Genomic DNA, 25,524 nt, shown 5'->3' on the forward strand with positions numbered 1-25,524 from the left:
ATGTGTCTCAGAGTGCTGGCGTAGAGACGTGAGCTTTCGCCTCTAATAAAGCTGGCAAACCTACGTGAGGTGTGTTTGTGTGGAGGTTTTCGTGGCTCTGAGGTGGTGCGTCAGGCTGCTTGGCCCAGCTCGTGGCGGCAGCTGGGTGCCCACGGCTCCAAAGACCCCACAGCCGTGCTGCTCCCCTGGCAGTGCCATCCTCATCCCCACATGGAGCCACCAGGGCATCCACGGGGCAGGCGTAGCCACCGGGACCTCCTGAGCCGACCAGAGGCTGCAGCGGTGGCTACTGAGCAGCTCACAGCCCACGCAGGAGCTGGAAGCTCTGGCAGTACCACAGCCTCCGGGCGCCCGCCTTGCTGTGGGGCTGGAGGAGCTTTGCTCTTTTGTTATGGTCACGATGAATGAGGAGGTGACCCAGCACGATGGGGACAGTGACAGTGGGTCACCTCCACTGGTGCAGGCTTTGACAAGCGTGGCATGCAGGCTCCTCTTCACCTGCAGCACTGGGACATCCCCTACAGACATCCTCCCCAAAAGTCCCTGGTGTGCAAGAGCAGCAGCGCTGCTTCCCCCTCGTGGTGATGTGGGGCAGCGGTGCGGGGGCACCTAGTGAGGGACAGACACCTGGCAGACGCGTGGGGCAACTCACAGAGCTCTTTCATTGACGTTCCTGTTCACGTGAATTGACGTACTGATCATCCAGGAGATAAAGTCTGACACAAGTTTCCGTTTCTGTAAGCATGAACTAAAGAGAATGAACTGACTGCCTTGTGGGTTTATATACCCTGAATATAACATCTGCCACGGAGAGGAAGAGACGCTTTGAGATTCTCTGCTGTTAGGGTGAAGACCTTGCTGGTGGCTTGGCGCTGAAACATAAGCTAAGGTAAGCACTGCCACTATGTATGTATGAAGATATATTCACCTCTCAGATGTGCTTTATACATTGAGACATTTTTCTGGCACTTTCACACAGAGCTGGATTATGGATGGGGACCTGAGGAGCCTGCTGGCCGGAGGAAAGCAGGAGGACTTGCTGGTGAGTGGATGGATGCATGTGGGCTTGCTCCTGAGGGGTTGTCACTGGGAGAGGTCATTCTGGCGGGGACAGTGAGGGTGTGGAAGAAATCTCTGTGATCATGGTTCTTTGAAAGCAGCATATGTGAAGGCACCTTCTGCAGAGGAGAGTGCTTGTGTCAGGGCTTACACACTTCTCCCCAGAGTCAAAGACGAAGTCCGTGTGCAGGAGATGTGCCCTCACCACTCTCAGTGAGCTGGGAAGGCTGTGGTGGGCACTGCCAGGAAGGCAGCATGGCTTTGGAGCCATGGGCACGCAGCTGACACCCAGCTGGACAAAGATCTTGACAGAACGTAGAGCTGAGCCCCAAAACCTCTGCTGAGGGCTCTCAGCACGCTGGCCCATTTGGCTGCTGTTTTGGTGGTGCTCCCACCAGCACGTGGCCCAGCAGATCAGGCTGGATACAGACATGGGACTGGGCACATCAAGAAACTATGAAGGGTGGCTGATTTACCACAGCAGTTGCATTTCCTTTCATCTTCCCTGCCCCTATGGCTCAAGACCCTCATCCTGTCAGGGTGGGGCCATCACACATGTTCATTCCCCATTTGTATCATATGACCTGGCTAAGGCACACGTGATTTTAACTTGTGGGCTTCGTGTCAGATGAACTGTATTTTTATTAGGAATGTAATTTGAGGTTAGGACCTCACGAACTTCATTGTCCTTGAACAGGCGGATTTCCATTTCTCACCAACAGTTAACTCCTCTGCATCCTATGATAACATGTACTACCCTGAACTGGCCACTGACTGTGAATTTGAAAGTATTCCGGCATTTGCATCTTCATTTTTTCCAGTGCTGTACTCCATACTGTTTGTGATTGGTCTCATGGGAAACGCTTTGGTTGTTTGGGTCCTAACAGCCTTCAAGAAAATCAGGGCCATGACTGATGTGTATCTGCTGAACCTTGCCATCTCTGACCTTGTCTTTGTCTTCTCCCTCCCTTTCCTGGCTCAGTACTCCCTGGTGAGCCAGTGGACTTTTGGCAACGCCATGTGTAAAATTGTCAGCTCTGCTTACTTCATTGGTTTCTACAGCAGCGCCTTCTTCATAACCATCATGAGCATTGACAGGTACTTGGCCATTGTGCACTCTGTGTATGCCCTGAAGGTCCGGACAACCAAGCATGGAATCATCGCAAGCCTGGCCCTTTGGGCAGTGGCCATCTTAGCATCAGTGCCAGGCCTTGTGTTCTTCCGGGAAGTGGATGAGGATAACAGGACACAGTGCATCCCTCACTACCCTGGCAGCGGTAATAGCTGGAAGGTCTTCAGTAATTCTGAAGTTAACATCCTGGGGTGGCTGTTCCCTGTGAGCATCCTCATTTTTTGCTACCACAACATCTTGAGAAACCTGCAGAGGTGCCATACTCAGAACAAGTACAAAGCAATGAAATTGGTTTTTATCGTCGTCATTGTGTTCTTCCTGTTCTGGACCCCCATCAATATCATGCTCTTGCTGGACTCTCTGAGGAGCTTGCATATCATCGATGACTGCCAGAATAGCCAAAGGCTTGACCTGGCCCTGGAGCTGGCCGAGACACTCTCCCTCGTGCACTGCTGCCTCAACCCCATCATCTACGCCTTTGTCGGGGAGAAATTCAAGAAGTATCTCTGTGAGGCTTTCGGCAAATATGCCCATTTTCTCTTGATCTGCAAAGGACACAGTGCCTTCAACAGACGCAACACGGACAGACGCACCTCTATGTACACAGCATCCTCACAGTCCTCTTTTGTTGGCAGCGTCTTGTAGAGGTGCAAGGCAGAAGCTCCGTACTTTAGACTTCATTTGAAACTGAGAAATCCTTCCAGTAATTCAATAAAAATAGTCTTTCTGTTTCCTTGGAGGTGGAGGTTTCAGTGCAATGGCCTGTTAGCAAAGTAAGACTAGGAAATCACACAGTACCAGAGCGAGCTGTAGTGCGCCTTGCTCCTTCATGTGCTCTGACACCATTCTGTCCCGTGGTTAGCAAATGTGAATGAGAACTTCAAACACTGAAAATGCCATTGCGAAATTCATCAGCCACCCCCTCCCCACCTGCTGAATAGTTTATCAAAGAAGATTTTTGTCTCCATCACAGGGAAGTATGGGGATGTACTGTTCAGGAAACTTTTTAGGACAGGAGGTACCAGAAAAGTAGAACCATTTCCTTAAGCTTGCTTGTATCATGATTCCTTTGGGATTCTTATTTTTTAGCACCTTCCTGCCCAACCAACTTTGTGGAAGTGAGGCTGAAAAAAATTACCAACAGACTCTGCACAAGGGACAAAGAGGTGTGCCCTGTCCCTCCAGCACAGGACACACGGTCCTCCAACATCCCTAATGAAATGATGAAAACCTTGAAGGATGGGAAGACGCAGCCTCTCTGTGAAGATAGGGTGTCAAGGTCACACCTAGGTATTCCTCCACCTAGATGTTGCCAAAACACATGTATAATATTTATTTTTTTTAATGCTTATTTAATTCCTCGTGCCTCCTGAGTGAGCTGCCCCTCTGAGGGAGACAGTTCATCACGGACTACTTGCAGAGCTGGCTGCAACGTCCGTCTTAAAGGAAGATGCCAAATGTGTCCATTAAAACAGCTAACTCTCCCCTAAGGAAAGGTCAGTGGTTTGCGTTGCAAATGAATGATGGTTATGGCACTGGGACTGAAAGGCACTGCCTCCTAGTCTGCATGAACAAATGTCTAATTTTGGAGAGTGGATGAGAGCAGATGCTGTTGCCTTAGGAATGTTTCTTTCCTCAGCTCATGCCTGGATTCGGGAGGAGCTGCTCACGTTTCCAAGCCTGGGACAGCAGGCAGCTCTTTCCCTTGTCTCAGCAGAGTGGCTTTTTGAAGGGAAACAGCCCCTCAGTTTAAAGAATCACTCCAGGGCCTAGCTCCTACCTGATATCTAAGCAGTTTCCAGTTCAGATAGAGCTTAGTTAACGAGTAATTAGGCAAGCAGCAAATAAATTACTGTTACGAGGTAAGAGTCATGGGTAAAATCTTCCTGAGGATCTGTGGGAGGTAGCACAAATATTGATAGATAAATGCAATGGTGCTTCAAAGATTTTGTTCCTGGTCTATTTTTCTCTACAGGATATCACCCTATTTGAAGTTTTAAAATAAAGATGCTTCCTGCAGTGTAAATGCATGATCCTGGCACCTGAGGAACTCCCCTGTCCTATCACTGGTTATCTCAGATTGCACATTTTCTCCTGTCCTGGCAGATTCACATAACCAACCGTTCCTCTAGCCACCTCCTCTCTCCTCCTCCCCCTTCCCTTCTCCCTGGGAGAAAGAGACTGAGAGCTGGCTGTCTTCTAGCAGGTTATCTTCTAGCAATTCAGCCTACCCTGGTAGTATCCCCAGACCTTTCAAGTACCCTTGAGGTTATTTCCTAGAGAAGATCAGAACAAAACCCAGAAGACAATTCTCTTTAGCTGCTGATCTTCAGATAGTGTTTATTTTAATGTGCATCCATATTGATGTTCTGCAAAATACACTCTTTTGCAAGAACAGGTTGATCGCAGTGTGCATTACAAGTAATGTTCCTTCATGTGGGCAGTGACAGATTCCCCAAATGATAAAGCAAAGACTGAACAAAAGATGGGGTTTAACCACTTCCTCCATATCAGCTCTGCACTGCAGCTCCTGCCATTTGGGCAACTTGCTACCCTTCATCAACATGCCTCTTTTTTTTTAATGTGCAAGCATTTAAATGCCCAAGAATGGGTTTCACAGAAATTAAGGTTGAAGCTGAAGTGTGGTGAACCGGATGCCAGCACCAGCTATCTTCGTCCCCTGGAGGTTTGCAGCAGTAGCCCTCTAGATCATACCTTGCTCATAGCACGAGGATGGCAACAACCTCTGCTTTCCCACAGCACACATTGGTGTGTGTGCACTACCGCAGGATTTCATGGCGTGCATCCTGCAGTAGAAGATTCTGTGTGACGCTGACTTTCAGACAAAAACCTTCCTTGCATGGCGCAGCTCTCCCCCTAGCAGCTGGCACAGTCATTCAATTTCCATCACAAGATCACTGCAGGAAAATAACATTACCTTCAAATAACAGAATAGCGGCAAATGCAGAATCATTTCTATCCCTTCCCACTGCCTACACTCTCTCTCTGCCCATGGTGCTACTGTGCCACCCTTCACAGACACACCCCCTTGATACCCACAGACAAGCAGGCTCAGGGGTTGGGTATCTGCATTGGAAAATGTCCCTTTAGTTACAGGAATCTCCTTTACTTGTCCTCCATTTCCATGTTTTCCCCTTCCTCCTCTACGTATGAACAAAGCGTGGAGAAACCTCAACCTTTTTTTTTTTCACTTTCCCATTTTTTTTTTTGCTAAATTTCACCAACACACGTCTTGTCCGTAGAATCATAGAATCATAGAATTGCTAAGGTTGGAAAAGACCCACAGGATCATCCAGTCCAACCATTCGCCCTTCACCAATGGTTCTCGTTAAACCATGTCCCTCAACACAACATCCAAATGCTCTTTGAACACCAACAGGCTCGGTGACTCCACCACCTCTCTGGGCAGCCCATTCCAGTGCCTGACCACCCTTTCAGAGAAGTAGTATTTCCTAATGTCCAGCCTGAATCTTCCCTGGCACAGCTTGAAGCCATTCCCTCTAGTCCTATCACTAGTCACACAAGAGAAGAGGCTGACCCCCAGCTCACTACAACCTCCCTTCAGGTAGTTATAGAGAGCAATAAGGTCTCCCCTGAGTCTCCTCTTCTCTAGACTGGACAATCCCAGGTCCTTCAGCCGCTCCTCATAAGGCCTGTGCTCCAGACCCCTCACCAGCTTTGTTGCCCTCCTCTGGACACGCTCCAGGGCCTCGATGTCTTTCTTACAGTGAGGGGCCCAAAACTGGACACAGTACTCGAGGTGCGGCCTCACCAGTGCTGAGTACAGGGGGACAATTACTTCCCTGTTCCTGCTGGCCACGCTATTTCTGATACAAGCCAGGATGCCATTGGCCTTCTTGGCCACCTGGGCACACTGCTGGCTCATGTTCAGTCTAGCGTCAGTCAACACCCCCAGGTCCATTTCCTCTACACAGTTTTCCAGCCACTCTGCCCCAAGCCTGTAGTGTTGCCTGGTGTTATTGTGGCCAAAGTGCAGGACCCGGCATTTGGTCTTGTTGAATCCCATCCCATTGCCTTCAGCCCAGCTATCCAACCTATCCAGACCAATAGGTCCAGCCCCTGCACCTCAGGTTTCACAGTCAGATCTGAAATGGACATCATTTGTAATAGTGTAGAGCAGCCTCTGACCTATGCAAAACCAGGAGGGAGATCTTTCAGCAAGTTAACCTGTGGCCTAAGAGGGATCCATGCTATGTAGATGAAGAGCAAAATATTTTTTTTTCTGAAGGATGTGTCTCTAAGCTTGACAAAAAGTCATCCCTCCCTCCCTGGACCACATCAGGCTCACTCTTCTGAAGCCCAGCAATATCTGCTATCTATTCTCAGGCTGTGCTCCCAGCGGGCACTTTCCAGTAATAGCAAAAATAACCAAACAAGAAGCTGTTACTCCATGCAGCTCAGGAAAAGCTGTGTGGCGGTGTAGCTTAGGCATGGTGACCAAAATGAGCGGTGCGCAGATTGCAGTGAGGCTCTGCCACAGAGCAGAAAGGTGTGAGGAGAGGACAACAGGGTGCAGCTCACCCTGGCTGTTGGGGTTTTCTTGGTTCTGGGATGTGCTGTATTTGTGTGATATACTCTGAGGCAACTGTGAACTTCTAGATCTGCTATATTTGTTTGACTTTCTAACACTTGGTGGTCATCCTGTAGCAAGATGTACCGCAGCGGCTCAGGAAATGGCTGGTTTCTACTAATGCACTGGTGATAAAAGGTATTAGTAGGCTCAAGCGAATCTTGAGCAAAGAAACCACTCAAACACCCACAATGCCTCCATGGTGCTCCTGCAGCCTGTCCTCGGCTGCTCAGGTGAGCTGGTATGTTCACTGTGCTCATTCTTTGCATCCTCCCAGCTGGAACTCCTCAATCTAGCAAAAATGGGCTCATTTTGCTGTCATTAACGTTTTAATTTCTGGTGCTGATTGAGATGCCTTGCTGCAGGTCACCAGCAGCCAAGTCAGGACGATGTTACACTGCGTGAAGGAGCTGGTAGATGTCAAGTACCATTGGCCTTCGCCAAAACTCACTGTGTTTTGAAAGGGGGATGCTTTGCTCCTTGCACACAGCTCTCTGCAGCACTAAGGATTTCCTGCAAAGGCAGCTGCCTCCCTCCCTGCAGCAGCAGCACTGGGAGTCAGGCCGACCTCAGCTCGCCTGGTGCTGCGAGCTGCTGCTGCTGCAGGGGCGGAGGTGAGACCCACATCCGGATGCCGTGTGGGCAGCAGAACATGCAGTTCTCTGTGCTCCTACCCTTTCTGAAGGGAGAGGCCTGGGAGCTGCCTGCTTCCCTGAGCTGTGTGCGAGGGCACTAGGAGCGCAGGACAGCAGAAGGAACCCTCTGCGTCTTCCTTGAGTCTGAGCGGCATCATAGTGACTCCAGTTCGCAGGGTTGTCCCAGCAGCTGCTGTCCCAAGAGCAGTGGTGGCTGAGCTCATCTGTTCTGCACAGACATGGTGCATGGTCACTTGTTTGCTCAAAAGGAGCCCGCCACAGTTTCAGCATTGGTCCCACTCACTTCTACTCAGCTTCACATCCTGATCTTGGTCTTTTTGCTGCAATGAGACAGGTTGGAGGGAAGTCAGCACAAGTTGGGCACGTTATATAGTCAGATATTCTCACATGTATCTTCTTAAAACTGAGACAAAAGTAACAGTAACCCACATCCAAACTTAAACCTAAAATACAGTCTTGTTTCCCTTTGATTCACTGTTGGTATGTGTAAAACACGCAGTAAAAAGGAGTGAGTAAAAGCTGTTTACCTGGAGGAAATATGTCTATATGCAATGTAACTCCTTTTACAGGCTCCTGTGCAGGAGGCTGACCTTACTGGTAACCCGTGCCCTCCCTTTAGGCAGGCAGCCAAGCAGAAGGAATGGTCTACCAAAATGGAGTACTGAGCCAAGAAGGGGAGGGAAAAGGCAAGGTTCAGCAGATAGATGTCAGTCACAGCCCTGGCTGTTAACCCAGGTGCAGACCTAGGCTTCTGAGCGTGCTGCTGTGCTCAGCTAGCAGGGCAGTAGCTATGGAGTGACTCACTGAAGACCTGTACTGATCTATGAGCTTGGTTTCTTTACCTGAGACTCATACAGAAACAGCAACCTCAGCTTCATCTTGAAATGTAGTTTTAGTCAGCAAAGAGATCTGTAGAATGTCAGTGGAAGAGTTCTGCCATTTGTCCCACACATCTTTGAGGTGCCACTGAGGCCCTCACCGTTTGCCTCACACCACCAGGAGGGAGGAAGCAGTACAACCACTTCTGGGTTTCTGGTGAAGGTGTCAAGCCCCATGTTTTGTAAGGTTTGTTATTTTATTTGTTTTCCTTAGGAAGTATCCACCCTAAAAGAAAGTTCAGTGTAGGCTATCACTTCACTCATGCCTCTCCTTGAGACATGCACTCTGTGGGATGGCTTCCAGGCACTATAGGGAATTCTCAGAAATGATCCTTCCAGAAGAACTCCTGCCATCTAGAAGCGCTTCTCTGTCTCTTCTCTGCTGTGGTAACACCTGGCTATGCCCAGAGATAGGATGGTCCACATTTGTAATGGGGCTCTTCCTGGGTGCATGCCCTGTAGTCTGGGCAAGTAATGCTGACCAAAGCAAAGCTGCTGCTGAACCGCAGTAGTTCCGATGCACAACTTGTATGGTGTGCGTCTGCTTGACTGAACATTTTTGCATAAAACTGTGCTTCTCTTTGCTCAGCTAAAATGCCAAAATGTGCAGAGGCACATCACAGAAATCCCCACTCAGCGTAATGGAAGCATGAGTTGGGTTTCCACAGAGTGCTGACTCGTGCATCCGCTGGGTTGTCATCTCTACCCAGTACCCCTCTTGTTTCAGAGCTGGCTGGGACTTGCATGGGTCCCACGTGCTTTGTGGCTAATTGATACAGTCAGGGCTAATTAGTGCAGTCAGAGAATGCCAGGCCAGCTCTGGTGTGAGCACCTCTGTCAGACACCATCTAGGACAAGATACCTCCAAAAGAGCAGTGCTACCAAGCCAACAGCAAGGCCTGCTGTGGTACCTCTCACTCAGAGCTATTCTTCCTCTCCATGCACTGGTATGCAGGCAGACTTCCTACAGACATTAATATATGTGCCATGTGCGTGCACGTGGACATCACAAAAACATTTATTCATGCAGCCCTTCTCCAAGAACACTCAGTGCCTCCAAAATCATCCACATGCTTGGTTTTGGGGAAGGTAAAGCACATGCATTTTGAGAGGAAGGGCACTTCAGCACCCTGACCAACTGAGGTCTTCACATCCCATCTGCCCCCACTGGTATCTGGGTACCTGGGTATCTGTTCCTGTCTTCAAGGATCCTGCAGCACAGGTTCAGGAGGGGTTTGTGAGCAAGGCCAGCGTGTAACAGCAGTCCCCCATTTCTCCTTTCTGGACAGGAAAAAGCAGATGGAACAAAAACAGGATGTTAACTGATGTAGAGCAGCAAGAATAATGCCCCAAAGTCTTTGTCTTCACCCTTTGCTGACCCATGCTTGGAGGTAAATGCAGTCTTTCTAGCAAACATGAGTGGAGTGCCAAGGTGTGGGCGGCACACGTAAAATGAACTGTTGGATAGTATATGAGTTACAGAATATCCTGAGCTGGAAGGGACCCACAAGGATCATCAAGCAACACCTGTTACAGGTTCTTAAGTTGAGAGGTCATAGATAGATAGTTCTGGAAAGATGTTTGAGTAATAAACCTTCTCCGTTCTCAGGTCCTTTTATTTGTTTATCTAGTTATCTATTTATTTAATGGTACTGGAAATCAAATATTTGAATAATACACCTATTCAGTTGTCATGTCCATTTAGTCATCAATTCATTCATTCATTTAACAGTGAAATCTTAGATTAAATCTATGTTTTGCAATGTCAGCAGGCTCCCAGAGCCTGCTCATAGGTCCAACTAGAAAAAGACCCTAAGTTCATTTTGCTGGTGGCATAAACAGGAGATGTGCAACCTCTCCTTGGATCATGTGCTCGCTTTCTAAATTTCTAAAATATCCAATAAAAGCATAGGAGCCAAAGAGGGGAAGCAAGGTCCAGGTGAGGAGTGATCCCCTTTCAATACAGTTTTTCTTTGCTTCTGGACTCAAATTCAAGCACTTGTGGCTCTGTGCAGGACCAGCAACAAGTGCTGGTCAGTGACATCTGCTCTGGCTGCTTCAGCCAGCCAGGCCCTGGGCACCACACAGCGATGTCACTGTGATGACACGTGGGCATCATGGTGACATTTGAGCATTGCCTGACAGAATGCTCTGACAGTTCCATTGGATTTCACCTGCTGACTGGCGGGGTGAAGATGGCTCATCACAGAAATGTGTCTATGTGAGAATTTCTGCTAAACTAAAACAATAAAAATTAAAATTGAATTGCCTGAATCAGAAACGTCTTCTGTATCTAAGCCAGAGAAGCTGGCTGAGTCCTCAGGCTCCCCTTCTTGTCCTCTGGGACAGGATCGAGGAGCAATTAGGGATGCTGCTGCAGCATGGATAAAGGAAAAGATTCAATAAATTCTGATGAAGAGGAGGCCAAACTTTTCCCTCACATTTCTTCTGAGGAGAGCAAAGCACCTCCTCAGCCCTCAGCTTTCCACAGAAACTCTGCAACTGGTTGAAAGTGACCAATTTAAGGTGAGTTGGTGGGATCACGGTGGAAACTGTTGTCATTGATAAAGAAATGCTTAAGGTTGAAGTGCTGGGAAGAAAAGAGTTTTTTGGACTGAGAACATGACAAGTCTCTAACTGCACACAGACACAGGACCTTACTGTTGGAGTTAGATTATTTGTATATTTTTTTCTTGAAAGGAAAACAACCCAAACTACAACAACAAAAAACCCAAAGCTGTAACTACACTTCAATAGCTTCGCTTCTTCTCCGCCAGAGACTGAAGCTGAAGATGCAGATCATTCCCAACTAAAAAAAAAATAGCTATTCCGTTACCCCATTGAATCTGTAAAATAATGCTGAGCTGTGAATGAGGAACTGACAGCAGCTTCAGCAATGGTGACATGCAAAAAATATTAGAAAGACCAAGGGTGAACTCAATGAAAATATGAAGGGAATAAAACACCCGAAACTGAAAACTAGGGAGCATGCTGTAACACGTAAGTAAAGAAATCTGTGTACAAGTAGGTTAATAGGCCTGGAAAGGTTTCTCCCTGGTAGACAGCAAGAGAAAAATGTAGAGATAGTTGAGAACTGAAGATCAGAAGGCACTTTTCTACCATCTAGATATTTTGTGAAAAATGTAAGGCACAACCTGCACCCTGTAAACTGTGGTAACTATGGTAACTCAGATGTGCTGAGCAGGGTCTGAAACAGACCGAGAAACAGAGCAGAGCTGTGGGTCTCTGCTCACCTTTCTGTTTCCCTGCAGCACACCCAGTAATCCAGCAGCGATGCCAGCATGGCATGCCCAGGCTCCTCTCAAGTTCAGAGGCTCACCAGCCTTCTCTGAAGCCTGGTGCCATGGAGGAATAGCCACAGTCTGACTCATTCTTGAACCTGAACGTTGGTGTTGGGCTTACCAACTGCTGCTGTGGAGGCTGGTTCAGAAAAACGAAATGAATCACCACCTAAGGTGAGATACCCATTTAGTACTGATTTCTCAACACAGTACCCACCCAGGTCAAGGGCTGTGCAGGTCTTTGCAGACCAACAGATCGGGGCACGGCTGATGGAGCAGGTTTCAGGAGGGGGGTTCTTTTTGCTTGCACAAAGTGTGCCAGCTTTTTGTGGATCTTCCCTTCTCTAGCCCTTGAGCTAAGACATTTCCACTCCTAGATGTAGCTTTTCTTCATCTCTCTCAATTTTTGCCTCTCCAGATTTGTAACAAAGAACAACTGCATCTCCTACTGGCAGGATGGAAACCTTCCATGTCAGGCGACACAAGAAGACAAGGCTCCCTCTGCTGGGTTTTGCTTCAGAGGCCTCTCCCTCCCTCTGAAACAAGTGGAGGAGAACCAAGACACAGGGTTGTCACCCTCCAGGCACAGCTCTGGGAAAGGAGATGGCTGCAGTCAGGACTGCGCATCTCAGATGCACTGTTTAGGCTCATAAACTGTGTGAGGGTTGGACTTCACCCCTCAGAGAAATTGTTTATAGATGCTTATTTTGTGTGTTCAAAGTGAAAGTCAAATATGTCATAGGAGGCTTAGGGCAATAAAAAAAGATGTTTGGGGTCCCATTACTGTGCACTGGAATGGAAAAAGAAGGCTTGTACTCTACAAAGGACGGTTTGGACCTTGATACAAGGCTTTGAACCTTTCAGAATGGGGCTTTGTACTCTACAGCTTAGGAGCTGGATCCTAAAGTAGCACTTTGATATCTCAAAATGGGCATTTGATCCCCAAAAGAGTCTTCAGGCCCTAAATATCAGCTTTTGGCCCCTGGCATGTGGCTTTGGGCAGTTGAAAGGAGGTTCTGAGCATTAAAATGAGGCTTTGGGCCTTCACAAAGATGGTGATTGGTGAGTAGGAGGAGGGCTGGCCATTGAAGGAGACCTTGGGCTCTAAAATTCAGGCCTTGGCCCTTAGAATGAAGTTTGTCCTGTCAGAAAACACCATGGTTACCCAAGAGTAGGCTTTATGCCCTAAAAATAATGCTTTGGGCCCTAAAATAATAATCCAGGACTGAAAAATTCAGGCTATAGGTTTAGGCTATAAGTGATAAAACAGCAGCTTTAGATCCCAAGTATAAGTTCTAGGCCCTGAAAATAAGGATTTGGTGGGGTGGTCTGTAAAATGAAGGCTTGGGTTCCTATTAGTATGCTTTCTAGAAACTGAAAGAGAGTTTAGAGCTTTAAGAGAGTGCTTGTGCCCTAAAAAAAAGGAGTGTTCCTGAAAATTAGGCTCTTGACACTACAGTGAGGATTTGGACCATGAGAATGACTCTCTGAACCCCAAACTGAGGTGCTGGGCCCTGAAAAAGGAGTTTGGAAACTGAAATTGAGAGAGTGACCACATGCCTTACTCACATCATACTTTTCGGTAGTATGTACGCTTGTGAACAACTATTCTCAAAGGTGAAGCACAGGAAGAGTAAAATTTCATCAAAATCTCTGATGAGTGCCTTGAGAACTCACTAAGAGTTGCAGCCGCTGCCATCAAAGCAGCCTGATGCATTAGCTTCACAAAAACAAGGTCAAATATCCCACTAGTTTTATCATTTTGTTGCTCTCTTTTTGCATGTTTTAATAAATATATAAAGTTTTTATATTTATATGTATTAACAGTATTATATATCTTATATACCGCCCAAGACAATCCCTCTTCACTCAGTGCAGCCAGGCAAGCCAAAAAGTTGGACATTTATGGCTTAAGGTCAAAATTAGCTGGAAGGACATGACCTCCTCGTCAGTGCTCTGCATAGAAGGGAAAGTCGGAACAAGGCTTTCCCTTTCTGACAGACCTTGAACTGTGGTGCTCTTTAATCATTACTGTATAGATGCTTGCCATTTGTATAGACATTTTTGGTCACTTACCTTTAGAAATTAACATCTGTGTAAGCTGTTCTCTACACTAACCCTTTTTCTTCCAGTGTACAGAGAATTAAACCCTCAAGGGCTATTTTTGCTGTAACTCCAAAGCCACATTCTGGTTCTGCAGCTCAGGGATCACGGAGGGCAGCAGTGCCCCAGCACTCCCAGGCAATTACATCTGCTCAGGAAAGCTTCCAAGAGCCAAGAAAGACCTTTCCTCTGGACAGTCAGCACCCAAGCACCTACCTGCCTGTGCCTCATGGAAGACAACAAACCAGGAACATCTCTCAGGTTCGGAGAGTCTCTTTCTTCTTAGCTTGGAGAAGCAAAAGGTGCTTTTCCCCTCGTGTGTGGATAAGGATGAAAGCCTTTCCAGCAGCTTTCTCAGATTTTCTTATCCCTGAGCTGTGTCCCAAGCACCAGCGTGTGAAACGAGGCAGAAAACAGAAAGCGGATATTTCTTGATGCGCAGTTGTCTTTTGGGCAGCATTCATTTCACATGTATTCAAGTTACACTGAAATAGCATGCTACGATGAGTAACACTCTTATCTACGCTTATCACTAACATCAGAGTACAACAAAAAGTCTTTTCTGTTCCCCAAGGGGATCTGTTGAGGAAGTGTGTGAGTCTGCATGACTTAGTTTCTCTTCATTTGAAGCCCTGCAGTTACAGCTTCTGTGGGTATCCCCTTTGACACATTTGTAGTGCTGCAGGGATAACTTCAATGCATTGCTGGCATCGAGGAAGATTAATTCATCTTTCTGAATCTGGCAGTTCTCACAATGAGGTTTCCTTTATGCTGTATATTAGAAATCGTCTTTCTGAAAGCTGAAAGTTTGTGATTTTGGCAGTCTGAGCTGCTACTTTCAATGTGTGAGGATAAACCAGCTTCGAGCCTTTTGATACCTTCCTACAAAAAAAATGCACAGCTTCTTACCTCTATTTGTGAAGAAGGAGAAGAATGGGGTTGCTGGCACCCCAAACACGCTAAAGCATGACATCTCTAATGCAGCCCTGAGCATCACATGCTCAAGTCCAGAGCCAGAAAGGCTCCTGGAGGAATGAATATGCTTAAACTCTCAGAATTCTCCAGCCAGAGGGCTGGAGGGAGATGTGCTCAAAATCTTATTTATGGGCAAAGAAACAGCACAACGTATTGTGAGTATAATGGTAGTCTCAAGGCTCTAAACGTTACTCCAGATCTACTGGCTGCAGAAGAAGAAAGAATACCAATGCAGTTAAAATTATTTTGCACGCACTTCCTAGCCTTTTTCCTTCCCCTGCTCCTCTTGGTCCTAAAGCTGGTGGCTTCACCGTGGTGGTGGTATGGAGATGTTACAGCAAGCTGTAAGCATTGCTGGAGAAAAGTTGCCACCATGCTGCCCACAATCCCTCAGCCCCTGGCATCTGAGACCATCCCCAGTTGAGAGGTTCGGTCCATTCTATCCCCTTGTTCCCAAATGTCCTCACGGAGAGGGTCAGCATTTGGAAGAGTCACCTCACCCTCAGCACTGTGCTTGAGGGGGAAGGTGTGAAGATCCCGAAGGGTTTTTTGTCTCCTCTGCTGTGCTTCTGCACGCACTTCAGCCCCACGGACTAGCTGTGTCCTGCCGCACTATTTCACAACACGACAGCAGGACCACAGCTGAGCACATCAATACCCAGCTCAGCTCTGAAGCTCAGCCCAGGAAGCTGCTCTGCCAAAGTTCAGGTTTCATAGGCAGGCATAAATGCTAGAGAAGAGGAAATATACATTTGAAAACAATCAGGTTCAGCCTGAAGAAAACATTGGTTTTCAAGGCAACTACGAATTAAGGTAAGAGACAATTATATTTCACCTATAATTTGACAGGTCAGGATGACAAGTGGTGTCTCATGAACTTAGGGAATCTCCTCACTGCTTAACTCTGGGAATCTAAGTGAGATTTACTTTGGATTAAGATGATGTGGGTAATGTTTACAAACTGGGAAGGCAGAAGTGAGAACACTTTTATCAGTCAAAGCGAACCAGGGCAGAGGCATTTTACTTGGTAGCTGATTTTTTGTGGCATCTTGCGGTAAGGGAAACATTCACCCTGCTAGAATCCCTCAAGGTTAAAGCCAAACATTGAGAGATGAACAGCGTGCAGCATCAGCACAGAAGGACAGACCAGGAGGAGACAGCCCTGCTACTTCATTAGGTGCACTTTATTGGATGTCTGCAGGGATTTTCAAACACTACGCTCACCGGCATTGCTTGCTTTTGGCTTTGGCCAGTGAACCAACAGCAGAAACATCAATGACAGTAAAAAACAGCCCAATACAGGATTTTGCTAGAGATGATAGAAAGTGGGCAGACTGGCAAGGTAATGACAGAAACCCAAACATTTGAGAAATCAACTTTCTGTATGACCACATTATTTAATTTCTCTGTGACTCAGCCTTCCATGGGAAGGGAGTTACACAATCAGTTTTGGTGAGACATTCGTGTAGTAGAGTTGCAGCAGCCCATTAAGTACTCGTGTGATATAAATACAGATGCAGAAACAGCTGTTCCCAACATCTACTCTGTTGGAGCAAAGCCTGGGTGCAGGGCAGTGGCAGTGAACTGGGCAAGAGGATGAAAGAAGGAAAGCGTCTGCAGTGAGTTCTGAAAGTGTGAGCAGTGAAGAAAAAGTCCAAATGGGGGATAAATAAACCTAAATTTGGGAAAAGGGGATGCAAGACCATGCATTGAGCTGGGAGGTCTGCTGGAGGATAGCATGGTCTTGACAGGAAAATATCCATCAGGACACTGTCATGGGGTAATGTGTGCTGCCCTCTGAAAGCACAGTGGAGAGGATAATTTATCAGATCTCCCATTTCTCGGGTTTCTCAAAGGTGCCATGATTAAAAGATCTTATTAATAACAAAAAGGGGACAGGAAATACATAGGCACAACAAAAAAAGGCGATGGGAGGATGGTGCCAGCAGTAACTATAAACAAGCACAAACAGTGCATGCTGCTGCAAACAACTGTCTCCTTCCACAGTCCCTCCCACAGAAAATATGAAGAAAATCTGAACGCCACTCAAGTAGAGAAGGCCTGGGAAAAAGAAACACTGAGGAAGAGCAGTTCAGAGAAAACAAGGGCAGAGCACACAGCTATGCATGTAAAAATTAGAGGGCAAAGCCATGGTTCTTCCAGCCCACAGTTCACATACATTCCTGTCCTTTGGCAGGTCCCTGGAACTGTACACAGCCTAGAAGCCTGCTCAGCAGGCAGAGCTTCTGCAGAGGACATTGGCATCTGTGTCAGTGGGTCTGTTCATCAGCATCAGGGCCACAAAGCCATGGGGGAAAAATTCAGAACCATTTTTCAGTGGTTTTTGAACCTCAGTTGTAAGATCCATGGGAGATAGGGTCATACTGTCAGGTCATACTCTCCTAAGTCATTTCTGAAACAGATACATAGGGCTCCGAGCTTCCTAGAGCCACATTTCTAAAGTAGTTGGGCTACCTAAGGCTCAGATTGGTGCCTTGAGAGATTCTTGGAAGTACCCTAGCGCTTAGCTCCCATTCAGAAGAATTATTCAAATAGTGACAGCATGTCAGTAAAATGCTTTGATGTGGTTATCTTGAGCACTTCAGTGTTCAACTCAGCTTCAGTTGCTCAAGAGCCCTAACAGGTCATGTCCTGAAGGTTGAGTCCATATCCCGCTCCATCAAGGTCATGCTCATTTACCCGCTAAAGGGTAGCAGCAACAACAACTAATATGCTCCAGCAAAACATCTGAGCGTTTAAGAGCTCCCTGAGGATACAGCATGACCAGAAGACCCTCAGAATGGCCTTGAGAAAATCTGAAGAGCAAGACGTTGGGAGCAGGTGGGACCCTTTGCACATGGGCACCATATTTCCTGCATGGCCACAGCCTCTGGGTGACTTTGAGAGAGGGAGCTTAAAGCGTTAAAACCTCATCTCACAGCTTTCATTATAAATACAGCAACAACCACAGGGGTGAGCTGCCACAGCCCCAGAAACCACACAGAGCCCGGTGCAAGCAGAGGGATGTGGCCGGGGACACAGGGTCCTGGCACCAAGGCTCAGTCCCTTGTGCCCCTCTTGCCAGGAAGTTAGTGTGAGCAGCAGCTGGGTGGGAGCAGGTTATGAGCGTCTCCAACTCTTGGTCAAAATAAGACCTTTGTGTTTGCTCTGCAGCACAGGTGGCGAAGCCTTCCGTATTGGTAGACGGGGATAGCTCCATGTTTCTGTTTTATTGTTTGCTTTATAAAAATCAGAGTATAGCTAATTTCGATGCAATGGTTAAGCTGAAAGTTGTGCTCTGGTTCCTTGCTGTCCTACAGTTATCTCCAGGTTAGCTTTATAAAGCCTTAGGTTACAGTGACGGAGATCCTGGACTCTATGCTATCCCCTCCTGTCCTCCACAACCCAAGCCCAAATTTTTCAAATACATTCCTTTTACTCGGAAGTGTTGGTTTAAATTTCTAGATTTACATGCTGCCCATCTTCAGCTATTGGTTTGAATTTAAGTTATAGAATCTACTGCTTCTAACTTAATTTGTGATGGTGATGTAAAAACCATAGAACTGGTTCAGAGAAGGGGCTGTTTAAAAAAAAAATCTTTTTGGCCTAAATGCCTTTGCTAAGGGGCTATAAGCCTCTGCGATTTTCAGGTTTATCTTAATCTGCAGTGGTTTGATCATCTTCCATTTCTAGGTCTTTTATTTTGTACCTTAAATGCCCTGATTTTTTGGAAAGCACTCAGTGTTCTTCCTCTTCACCTTGAATTTCACACTGAGTTGGAAAATCTAAGAATGAAGTGGCCCAGAGCACTACTTGCTTTTGAAAATCTTATCCTCAGAGTCTTGGGGGGAGCCTCCATAGATTAAAGCACCCAAACCAATAAGCAATAAATAAGCTTACAGAACTCTGCCTGGCCACAAAATTGGTCCAACTGATCTGATAATAAATCACAGAAGAAAGAATAAATCCAAAGAAAGAGTTTTCCTCACCTTAGAGTCATCAGAGAAGGACTGTGGGAGCACAGAACAAGGGTGTACCTGACGGTATCCCTGTAGTTTGCTCGATCTGCTCTACTTTCTCCACCTCTTATGAGTTTGCACAAATAAAGCATGCCTACAACCCCAGTAGTGAGCCCCACAGCAATAAATTTTTCTCTCCCGTGTTCCTTCTCACATAGTACAGCTGTAAACACCCAAAGATTGCATCAGCTTTTTGTACTGAAACATCTAGCCGGGTGCTCAGTTTCATTGTCTGCCCACACTGGCTTCACAGTTGCCTGGTGGATAGACCCTATGCGCCAGGCACAGTTTGTGGTGTTCATCTCTCCAGCATATAACGTTGACTGCAATAAACGAGAGGGTGAATCATCCCAGAAACCCCAGATTACTCAGAGCTGGCTGAACTGCTGCCCAACCATCTAGTTTTCTGATCACATCACCCTACCAGCTCTGATTCCTAATCTGCTTTCACTGATGATAATACTGAAGAGTTCTTGGGTTTGAATTCATGGCTCCCACAAAGCTTTTACAGACAATATATCCAGTTTGGTAAGGATTCTTTCACTAACACTGTTTTGTTGTTTTTTTTTTTTAATCTGACAGTTCATCAGTCCAAATCCAATCATACTGCTACATAAGATTTGTGTCACGTTGGGCTGGAGAGTGTCAATCACAACAGCAGGCAATGCAATCCAGAGCTGCAAATCTCCTGCACCGCATCTATTCTCAACTTTGCCATCTCATCAGATGACCAAATCAAAGTAGTTGTTGGGTTTTTTGTTGGGTTTTTGGTTGTTTTTGTGTGTGTGTGTGTGTGTGTTTTAGGTTTTGTTTGTTTGTTTTTTGCTATAAAACCACAGGGAGTCGCATTTAGCTGCACTCTCCCTCCTTAGTGTTTAAATTTTATTTTGTCATCAGCTTGTATGAACTATCTCATCTCGCCTCCTGCTTTTGAGTATTGGCATTGTCAGCTCCTTCCAGCACTTGTACAAAGAGTCCCTATTTCGGGACTGAATGAAAGACTCAATTTAAAGTAACCGCACTTGCTGGACTGGGCCTGCTTCAGACCCTGGCTAACTAACCCGTTACCAAGTAGCTCTAGACATCATCCCCTAAGGACGGAGCCGCCCAGCTTTGAAAGCTAAACCACAGCAATTGCACCAACCAGTTGGGCGTAAGACTAGAAACTGGGCACCAACTCTGGTTAGTGCGTTGCTCTCACATCTCAGTTTTGTTTTAGGCATTATCCAAACTACCATTAGCAGTATCTGCAGCATCCTGGTGACTACATGCAGAGTGTTTGATGCCAGAGTTTCACCCAGAGTGCTAGGAAGGCTTTCAACCCGCTTCCCTCCTGCTCAATTCCATCCGGTCCCAGTTAATTCCATTAAACCTTTGTGGTGTGTGCTAGAAAGGCCACCAGTTAGTTTCAAGACTCTTCCTTTGGAGGACATGCCTGTGGTCTTACCAAGACTCACCAGCAGGTGGGAAGCTGATGGGTGTAGCTGCAACAGCACAAAAGCGATGATGTTTATATTTGGGTAGGGTGGTTGCAGCTCAGATCAAGGTGTGAGAAAGGCAAATGCGCCGATTGGGCTTCACAGGGGTCCCCACAAAGCCTATCAGCTTCTCTAGGCCAGCACCAGGCTGAATCGGGTGTGTTTGGCCAAGAGTATGCCCTGTTCGCATGGGAAAAGCAAGTCAAGTCAACCTCACCCTGAAGTGCTGACTAAGGTGTGAAAATCTTCTTGAATACTTCATCAGCATATTGTGCAAATTTGAAGCGTGACTCTCTGGCAGAGGTCTGTTTTGGGTTATTTCTTAACTTCATTCAGACACAGCAGAGGCACTGTGGAAAGCCAAAGAGCTGGCAGACGTGGCTTCTTGACAGTAGGGCTTTTAGCATGCCATCTGGCTGATAACGAGACGGATCAGATGTGCAAACAGGATTTGGCTCTTGTGTCACCCAGTCTGATGTCAAGGCTGTTTGAAGGTTGAAATGCAACGTCTTTTGCTTAGGGGAGTTTGGTGAATCTCTCATAATTTCACTTCCTTATATATTATATACAGTGCACATGACAGAAGTTGGCTGGGAATAGCTGGGTTGAGAAACAGGGTTTTCATCGTGCCAACTATTGCCTTTTAGGCAGCTATAAACATATTTAAAAGCAGAAGTGTTTGTGGGGAGTAGGGCCCAAAGCTGTGTATAAATCTGGAGAGAGAAAAGCGGTTGAACATCTCCATGAGAAGCAGAAGTGAATCTACTATTTCCTGTACTCAGCAAGGGAAAATGCCTGGCAGAGACATATTGCAGCCAGATCGTTCTTAATCAGTATGCTCTGCAGTCTTCAGTTAACTTTCTCCCTTATTTTAACATTTATCGTAAGCACAAGAGAGTAATTTGGGTTGAGTCAGACAGTGAGAAGACGATCAGTGCGTGGGGTGGGTTCTGCAAGACTGGCAGCAGACACCTGGCTGGGAAGGATGCGGGCGGCCATATTCTGGTTCTCAATCCAGAATGCAATGAAATTTTATTGCATTATGCACATCTGGCATATGAGTTGTTTCTTGTGAGGTTTTTGGTTGGTTTCAGCTCATCTGTTGGGTAATATCAGCTTAAACTGAGCAAAGTGGTGTCAGACAAGCTAAATATTCAAAAAGAGCTGACCACATTACCTATGCAGGATGACTAGCAGTGAGAGAAGACCATGAGGGCTTAGGGTCATCCCATGGCAGAAACTGCATTTATTGACAAATATGAGACCTTTCCTGTGCCTACCACGATATATTGACGTGCAATGGCTCATATAGAAACCTTCCAGAGGAACAAGCTGCCTTTCTAAGCATGAATTGAGGGAGCAAGCATGGGAACCGTGAGCACAACTAGGGGCCCGCAGGGAGGAAACAGCAATGCAGTGTGAGCCCCCTTCTTTCTACTTGAAGTTCACACACCAGCACCACCAAACAGTTCTCCTTGGGTGCATGGAAGGCAAAGACACTAAGGGGATATGAGAAGTATCAATTGACTCTTACTTCTGTGTGTCACGACAGGCTGGGACCTCAAGTCCTCGATTCATCTCTTGCCAAGGCTGATCAAGACCCGTGCACAGCCTCCTCCATTTAGATAGCATCAGTGAAGAGCCAGTCGTGAGCATATCAGCCCACAGGCCAAGAAGGAGGCTGTGGCACAGTGCAGAGGGGTGGCAGGGAGCCAGACGGGCTCTTAGTGACTCTCATGTGGCACAAGACCACTGACATGTCTTTCCATTTTAAAGGGACCTGCTGCAGATGTTTAATCTCTGAGCAGATGAAAGAAAAGGTCAGCATTGGAAGGCACCATCCAGGGACGTGGTGGAGTCACCGACCTTGGGGGTGTTCAAGGAACGTTTAGATGTTGTGTTGAGGGCCATGGTTTAATGAGAACTGTTGGTGATGGGTGGATGGTTGGACTGGATGATCTCGTAGGTCTTTTCCAGCCTTGGTGATTCTACGATTCCATGATTCTATGATTATATACTGTGTCTGCTGCTTGTTCCTGTACCCCTTCTCACTGAAGATAAAGCAGTAACTGGGCAGACACAGGAAGAGATAGACAACATCTCACCCATCTCCGTAGGCAATTCCGGTTAGTTATCTCACCAGTAGAAAATTTAAACCTTGTTTCCTCGTTGTTTGCCATGAACTCTGCACGTTGCCATTGGAGAACCAACCTGGGCAGCAGGCAGAGGGCTCAGTTCCAGATGCCATGCAGCTGTGGGTGCTCCTGCAGGCTGCACACAGCCCGGCCCTCTGTCGGCGCCCCACCGCGCCCGTGCTGAGACAGCCCTTCTGCCTGCCCGCTCTTCCTGTGCCAAACCACAGAGCTTGTTTGCTAATGACTGTGGGCACTTAGTTAGGTGCCGGGGGGACAGCGAAGCTTTCAAATTTAAGGTGTTTTAAAATGGAGAGTGCATGTTGCCCGCCGGCACCCTTTGAGTAATGACTACAAAATGAGAGGCCAGAACTTGATGGGCCACACCACAAATGGCACTCTAGCACTGAGGCAGTTGGAGAAAATATCAGTATAGTCAGATCAACCATCCACAGGGGAGTTTGTTGTAGTTACCACCACATCATACAAAACTTCCTAGGCAAGGGCTGTCTCACACCTCGGGGCATTTTCACTTCATGCTTAGCCATGCAAAGCTTGTTGCAAACAGGCTGCGGAAGTTATTGCTGTCAGGGGAACGTGGACATGTAGGCTGGGATTCCACTTGCTTCGCTCCCGATCTTTGCTCCGGCCACATCAGCATGTATCTGCCCAGACGTGGCCAAGCTGGGTGTCTTACCACACTTCCACCCTGGGGTTAGCATTTGGGGTTAGGCTCGGCTCCATTCCAGTTCCATTTAGAATGTTGCTTCCTGCTGAACGCTGCCCAGAGAAGTGGGAGAGCACCAGCATTTGTCACGCAGCGATGCACCACCTGCACTGCTTGCTTTGCTGCTACTCGGCTGCTCACGCAAGCAGAAGGGGCTCATGCACCCTTTAGTGTTCTCACTTTTTTCTTGTACTGGGGAGCTAATTTTTAACGAAGTACATGTAAGAGAAGTCTGGACTTATCTTAGTATCTACCACCACCGCTACAGCGATGAAACTCTCACTAAGCCAAATACTGACATAATCCCAAAGTGAGTACTGGTGAGGCCTCTCACACCAGATCCTGGATCTCTCACTAACATTATCCTCTTTTCCCTTTTCGTGTTGCCTCCAGCCAGGAAATTCAGCATGACAGAAGCACCACCTGAAGTGACAACCGAATACGTTTTCTACGAAAGTGCTTTAGCCTGTGATGAAAGTGACATCCAAGCATTTGGAAAAATATTTCTGCCATTGTTTTATATCGCCGTGTTTGCTCTTGGCCTTGCAGGGAATGTAATGGTGGTTTTGGCCATCGTGAAAGAAGGCAGTAAAAAGAGCATTACTGATATTTATCTCATGAACTTGGCTGTCTCGGACCTTCTTTTTGTGATCTCTCTCCCCTTCTGGGCTTCCAACACGGTGAGGGGATGGACCCTTGGCACTATCCCCTGCAAAGTTGTGTCCTCACTGTATTACATCGGATTCTTTGGGGGCATGTTTTTTATCACTGTGATCAGTATTGACAGATACTTGGCCATTGTCCGGGCAACGTACTCCATGAGATCCAGAACGATCAAGCACAGCCTTCTGATAACCTGCGGGGTATGGGCAACAGCAGTTCTGGTTTCGGTGCCACATTTTGTGTTCTCCCAGATGTTCGAAAATGACTGCATCCCTGTGTTACCCCAGGAGCTGATGAACATCTGGCCGGTGTTCTGCAATGTGGAACTGAACACCGCTGGTTTTTTCATCCCAGTCTGCATCATATGCTATTGCTACTGCGGGATCATCAAAACCCTGCTGTACTGCAAAAACCAGAAAAAAGCACGAGCCATAAAACTGACCTTGGCTGTGGTGATTGTGTTTTTTCTGTTTTGGACCCCATACAACGTACTGATTTTTCTTGAGACTTTAAGGCACTATGAGTTGTTTATAAGTTGCAATCAAATTAAATCACTGGACTATGCAATGCACCTGACCGAAACCATCGCATTCAGCCACTGCTGCCTTAATCCTCTTATCTATGCCTTTGCTGGGGAAAAATTCAGGAAGTATCTTCACCGTGTCTGCTTCAAGTACTGCCCATGCCTGTGCTTCTGTGGCCCCTGCAATCATTATGACGTCCGCCCTTCAGTTAGCTATGCAGAAAGTATGGTGAACAGCAACATTACCCTCAACACCAGTGACCAGGATGGAACTGTCTTCCTCTGAAGCCAGAATGCCTCCTTGGAAAAAGAAATCTGTGTAGATATCCCTTCTGCAGGGCTAGCACTGCCAAGAGACTGATGTTGCCCATTGGGAAAGACCTATGACAGCACTGAATTACTGATGTGTTTCTGGTTAAGCATTAAATATTCTAAAGTAGTGAATATTTTAGAAACAAAAGCAGTACAATATGTCAAGGCTGAAGACTGAAGTGAATCAAGAGAGAGGTAAAGTAGAAGCAAAAGCAGCATCCTCTGCCCAGAACAGCGATGGAGAAGAATTTCGGATAGGGACACTGTTACACAGTTTTGTCATCTACACTTCCATGTCCGTATGTGCATGTGGTATAAAAGTACATAGACCTTAACTCCTTTTTAAGAAAATATCTCTTTAATTAGTAGTAGCCGACTGTTAAGAAATGAGACTATTTGTGTTGCTATATACTGATCTATATCCATTTGGAAGAAATTTTGGGGAGTTATTGATTGCAGCAAATGTTTTACCTGTGCTTTCATAACTAATAAAACCCTAAAAAACAGAGTTCTTTCTGAACATGCATTTAATGCCAACCATACACTCAGCAACATGCAATTACCGGAGCAAGGACTGTGCTAAAGAGCTCGGGACCCAACCAGGAGCTGATCTGCACTAGCGGCACCTCTCCTGTTTTCTTTGGGCATCATTTGGCAGAGCACTTCACGTAGCGCATCCTCAAGAGTTCTGCAGAGTGAGTGCCTGCCAAGTTGATAAAATGTTGGGACAGCTGGCACTGGGGTGTGGGCTGGGGGTCCTTGTGCTTGGCCACTGTTTGCAGTACAGAGTAGGTATGTGCTTCACACCCATGCTCTGCTTGCCCCACCTTGTAAACACCAACCAAGTGTGCTCTCTGGCCTCCAAATATCCCTTTTACCCATGCAGTGACAACACATCAGGGTGGTAAACGTCAAACAGACAAGAGAATGTGCCTTCCCAGAGCCTCCCTGGA

The 25,524-nt window shown here is 46.8% G+C and overlaps 2 protein-coding genes and 1 long non-coding RNA gene across 6 annotated transcripts; 2 read left to right on the top strand and 1 right to left on the bottom strand.

Moving 5' to 3' along the window:
* The first annotated feature begins 808 nt into the window (after nucleotides 1-808).
* On the top strand, nucleotides 809-4,057 carry CCR8 (C-C motif chemokine receptor 8). Of its 2 annotated transcripts, none has more exons than NM_001030991.2 (3): nucleotides 809-889; nucleotides 980-1,042; nucleotides 1,757-4,057. In NM_001030991.2, the coding sequence occupies exons 2-3, from the start codon at nucleotides 989-991 to the stop codon at nucleotides 2,834-2,836; spliced, it is 1,134 nt and encodes a 377-aa protein (NP_001026162.1). In that variant the 5' UTR covers nucleotides 809-889; nucleotides 980-988; the 3' UTR covers nucleotides 2,837-4,057. The 2 variants fall into 2 exon arrangements, with proteins under 2 accessions (NP_001026162.1, XP_015136993.1); XM_015281507.4 differs by having other exon boundaries at nucleotides 1,782-4,057.
* Nucleotides 4,058-7,113: 3,056 nt separating this feature from the next.
* Nucleotides 7,114-18,878, bottom strand: LOC101750697. Of its 2 annotated transcripts, XR_003073644.3 has the most exons (4): nucleotides 18,707-18,878; nucleotides 13,959-14,117; nucleotides 9,520-9,618; nucleotides 7,114-7,779 (listed from the first exon to the last, which is right to left on the bottom strand). It is a non-coding gene; the product is annotated as an uncharacterized LOC101750697 (long non-coding RNA). The 2 variants fall into 2 exon arrangements; XR_211607.5 differs by lacking the exon at nucleotides 18,707-18,878 and having other exon boundaries at nucleotides 13,959-14,266.
* Nucleotides 15,472-25,083, top strand: CX3CR1 (C-X3-C motif chemokine receptor 1). 2 transcript variants are annotated; one of them, XM_418820.8, is made up of 2 exons: nucleotides 15,472-15,530; nucleotides 23,467-25,082. In XM_418820.8, exon 2 carries the CDS (start codon nucleotides 23,481-23,483, stop codon nucleotides 24,543-24,545), a length of 1,065 nt encoding a protein of 354 aa, XP_418820.1. In that variant the 5' UTR covers nucleotides 15,472-15,530; nucleotides 23,467-23,480; the 3' UTR covers nucleotides 24,546-25,082. The 2 variants fall into 2 exon arrangements, with proteins under 2 accessions (XP_418820.1, XP_040551982.1); XM_040696048.2 differs by lacking the exon at nucleotides 15,472-15,530 and adding an exon at nucleotides 19,516-22,034 and having other exon boundaries at nucleotides 23,467-25,083.
* Nucleotides 25,084-25,524: the final 441 nt, after the last annotated feature.

This window comes from Gallus gallus, chromosome 2 (genome assembly GCF_016699485.2).
Source record: "Gallus gallus isolate bGalGal1 chromosome 2, bGalGal1.mat.broiler.GRCg7b, whole genome shotgun sequence".
Classification (NCBI taxonomy): Eukaryota; Metazoa; Chordata; class Aves; order Galliformes; family Phasianidae; genus Gallus; species Gallus gallus.

Bases quoted from the DNA above. Each gene is read 5' to 3' on its own strand.
- CCR8 (NM_001030991.2), top strand. From the start codon at position 989: ATGGATGGGGACCTGAGGAGCCTGCTGGCCGGAGGAAAGCAGGAGGAC. The intron at 1,043-1,756 runs GTGAGTGGATGG...GTCCTTGAACAG, and splicing joins GAAAGCAGGAGGACTTGCTG to GCGGATTTCCATTTCTCACC.
- CX3CR1 (XM_418820.8), top strand. From the start codon at position 23,481: ATGACAGAAGCACCACCTGAAGTGACAACCGAATACGTTTTCTACGAA.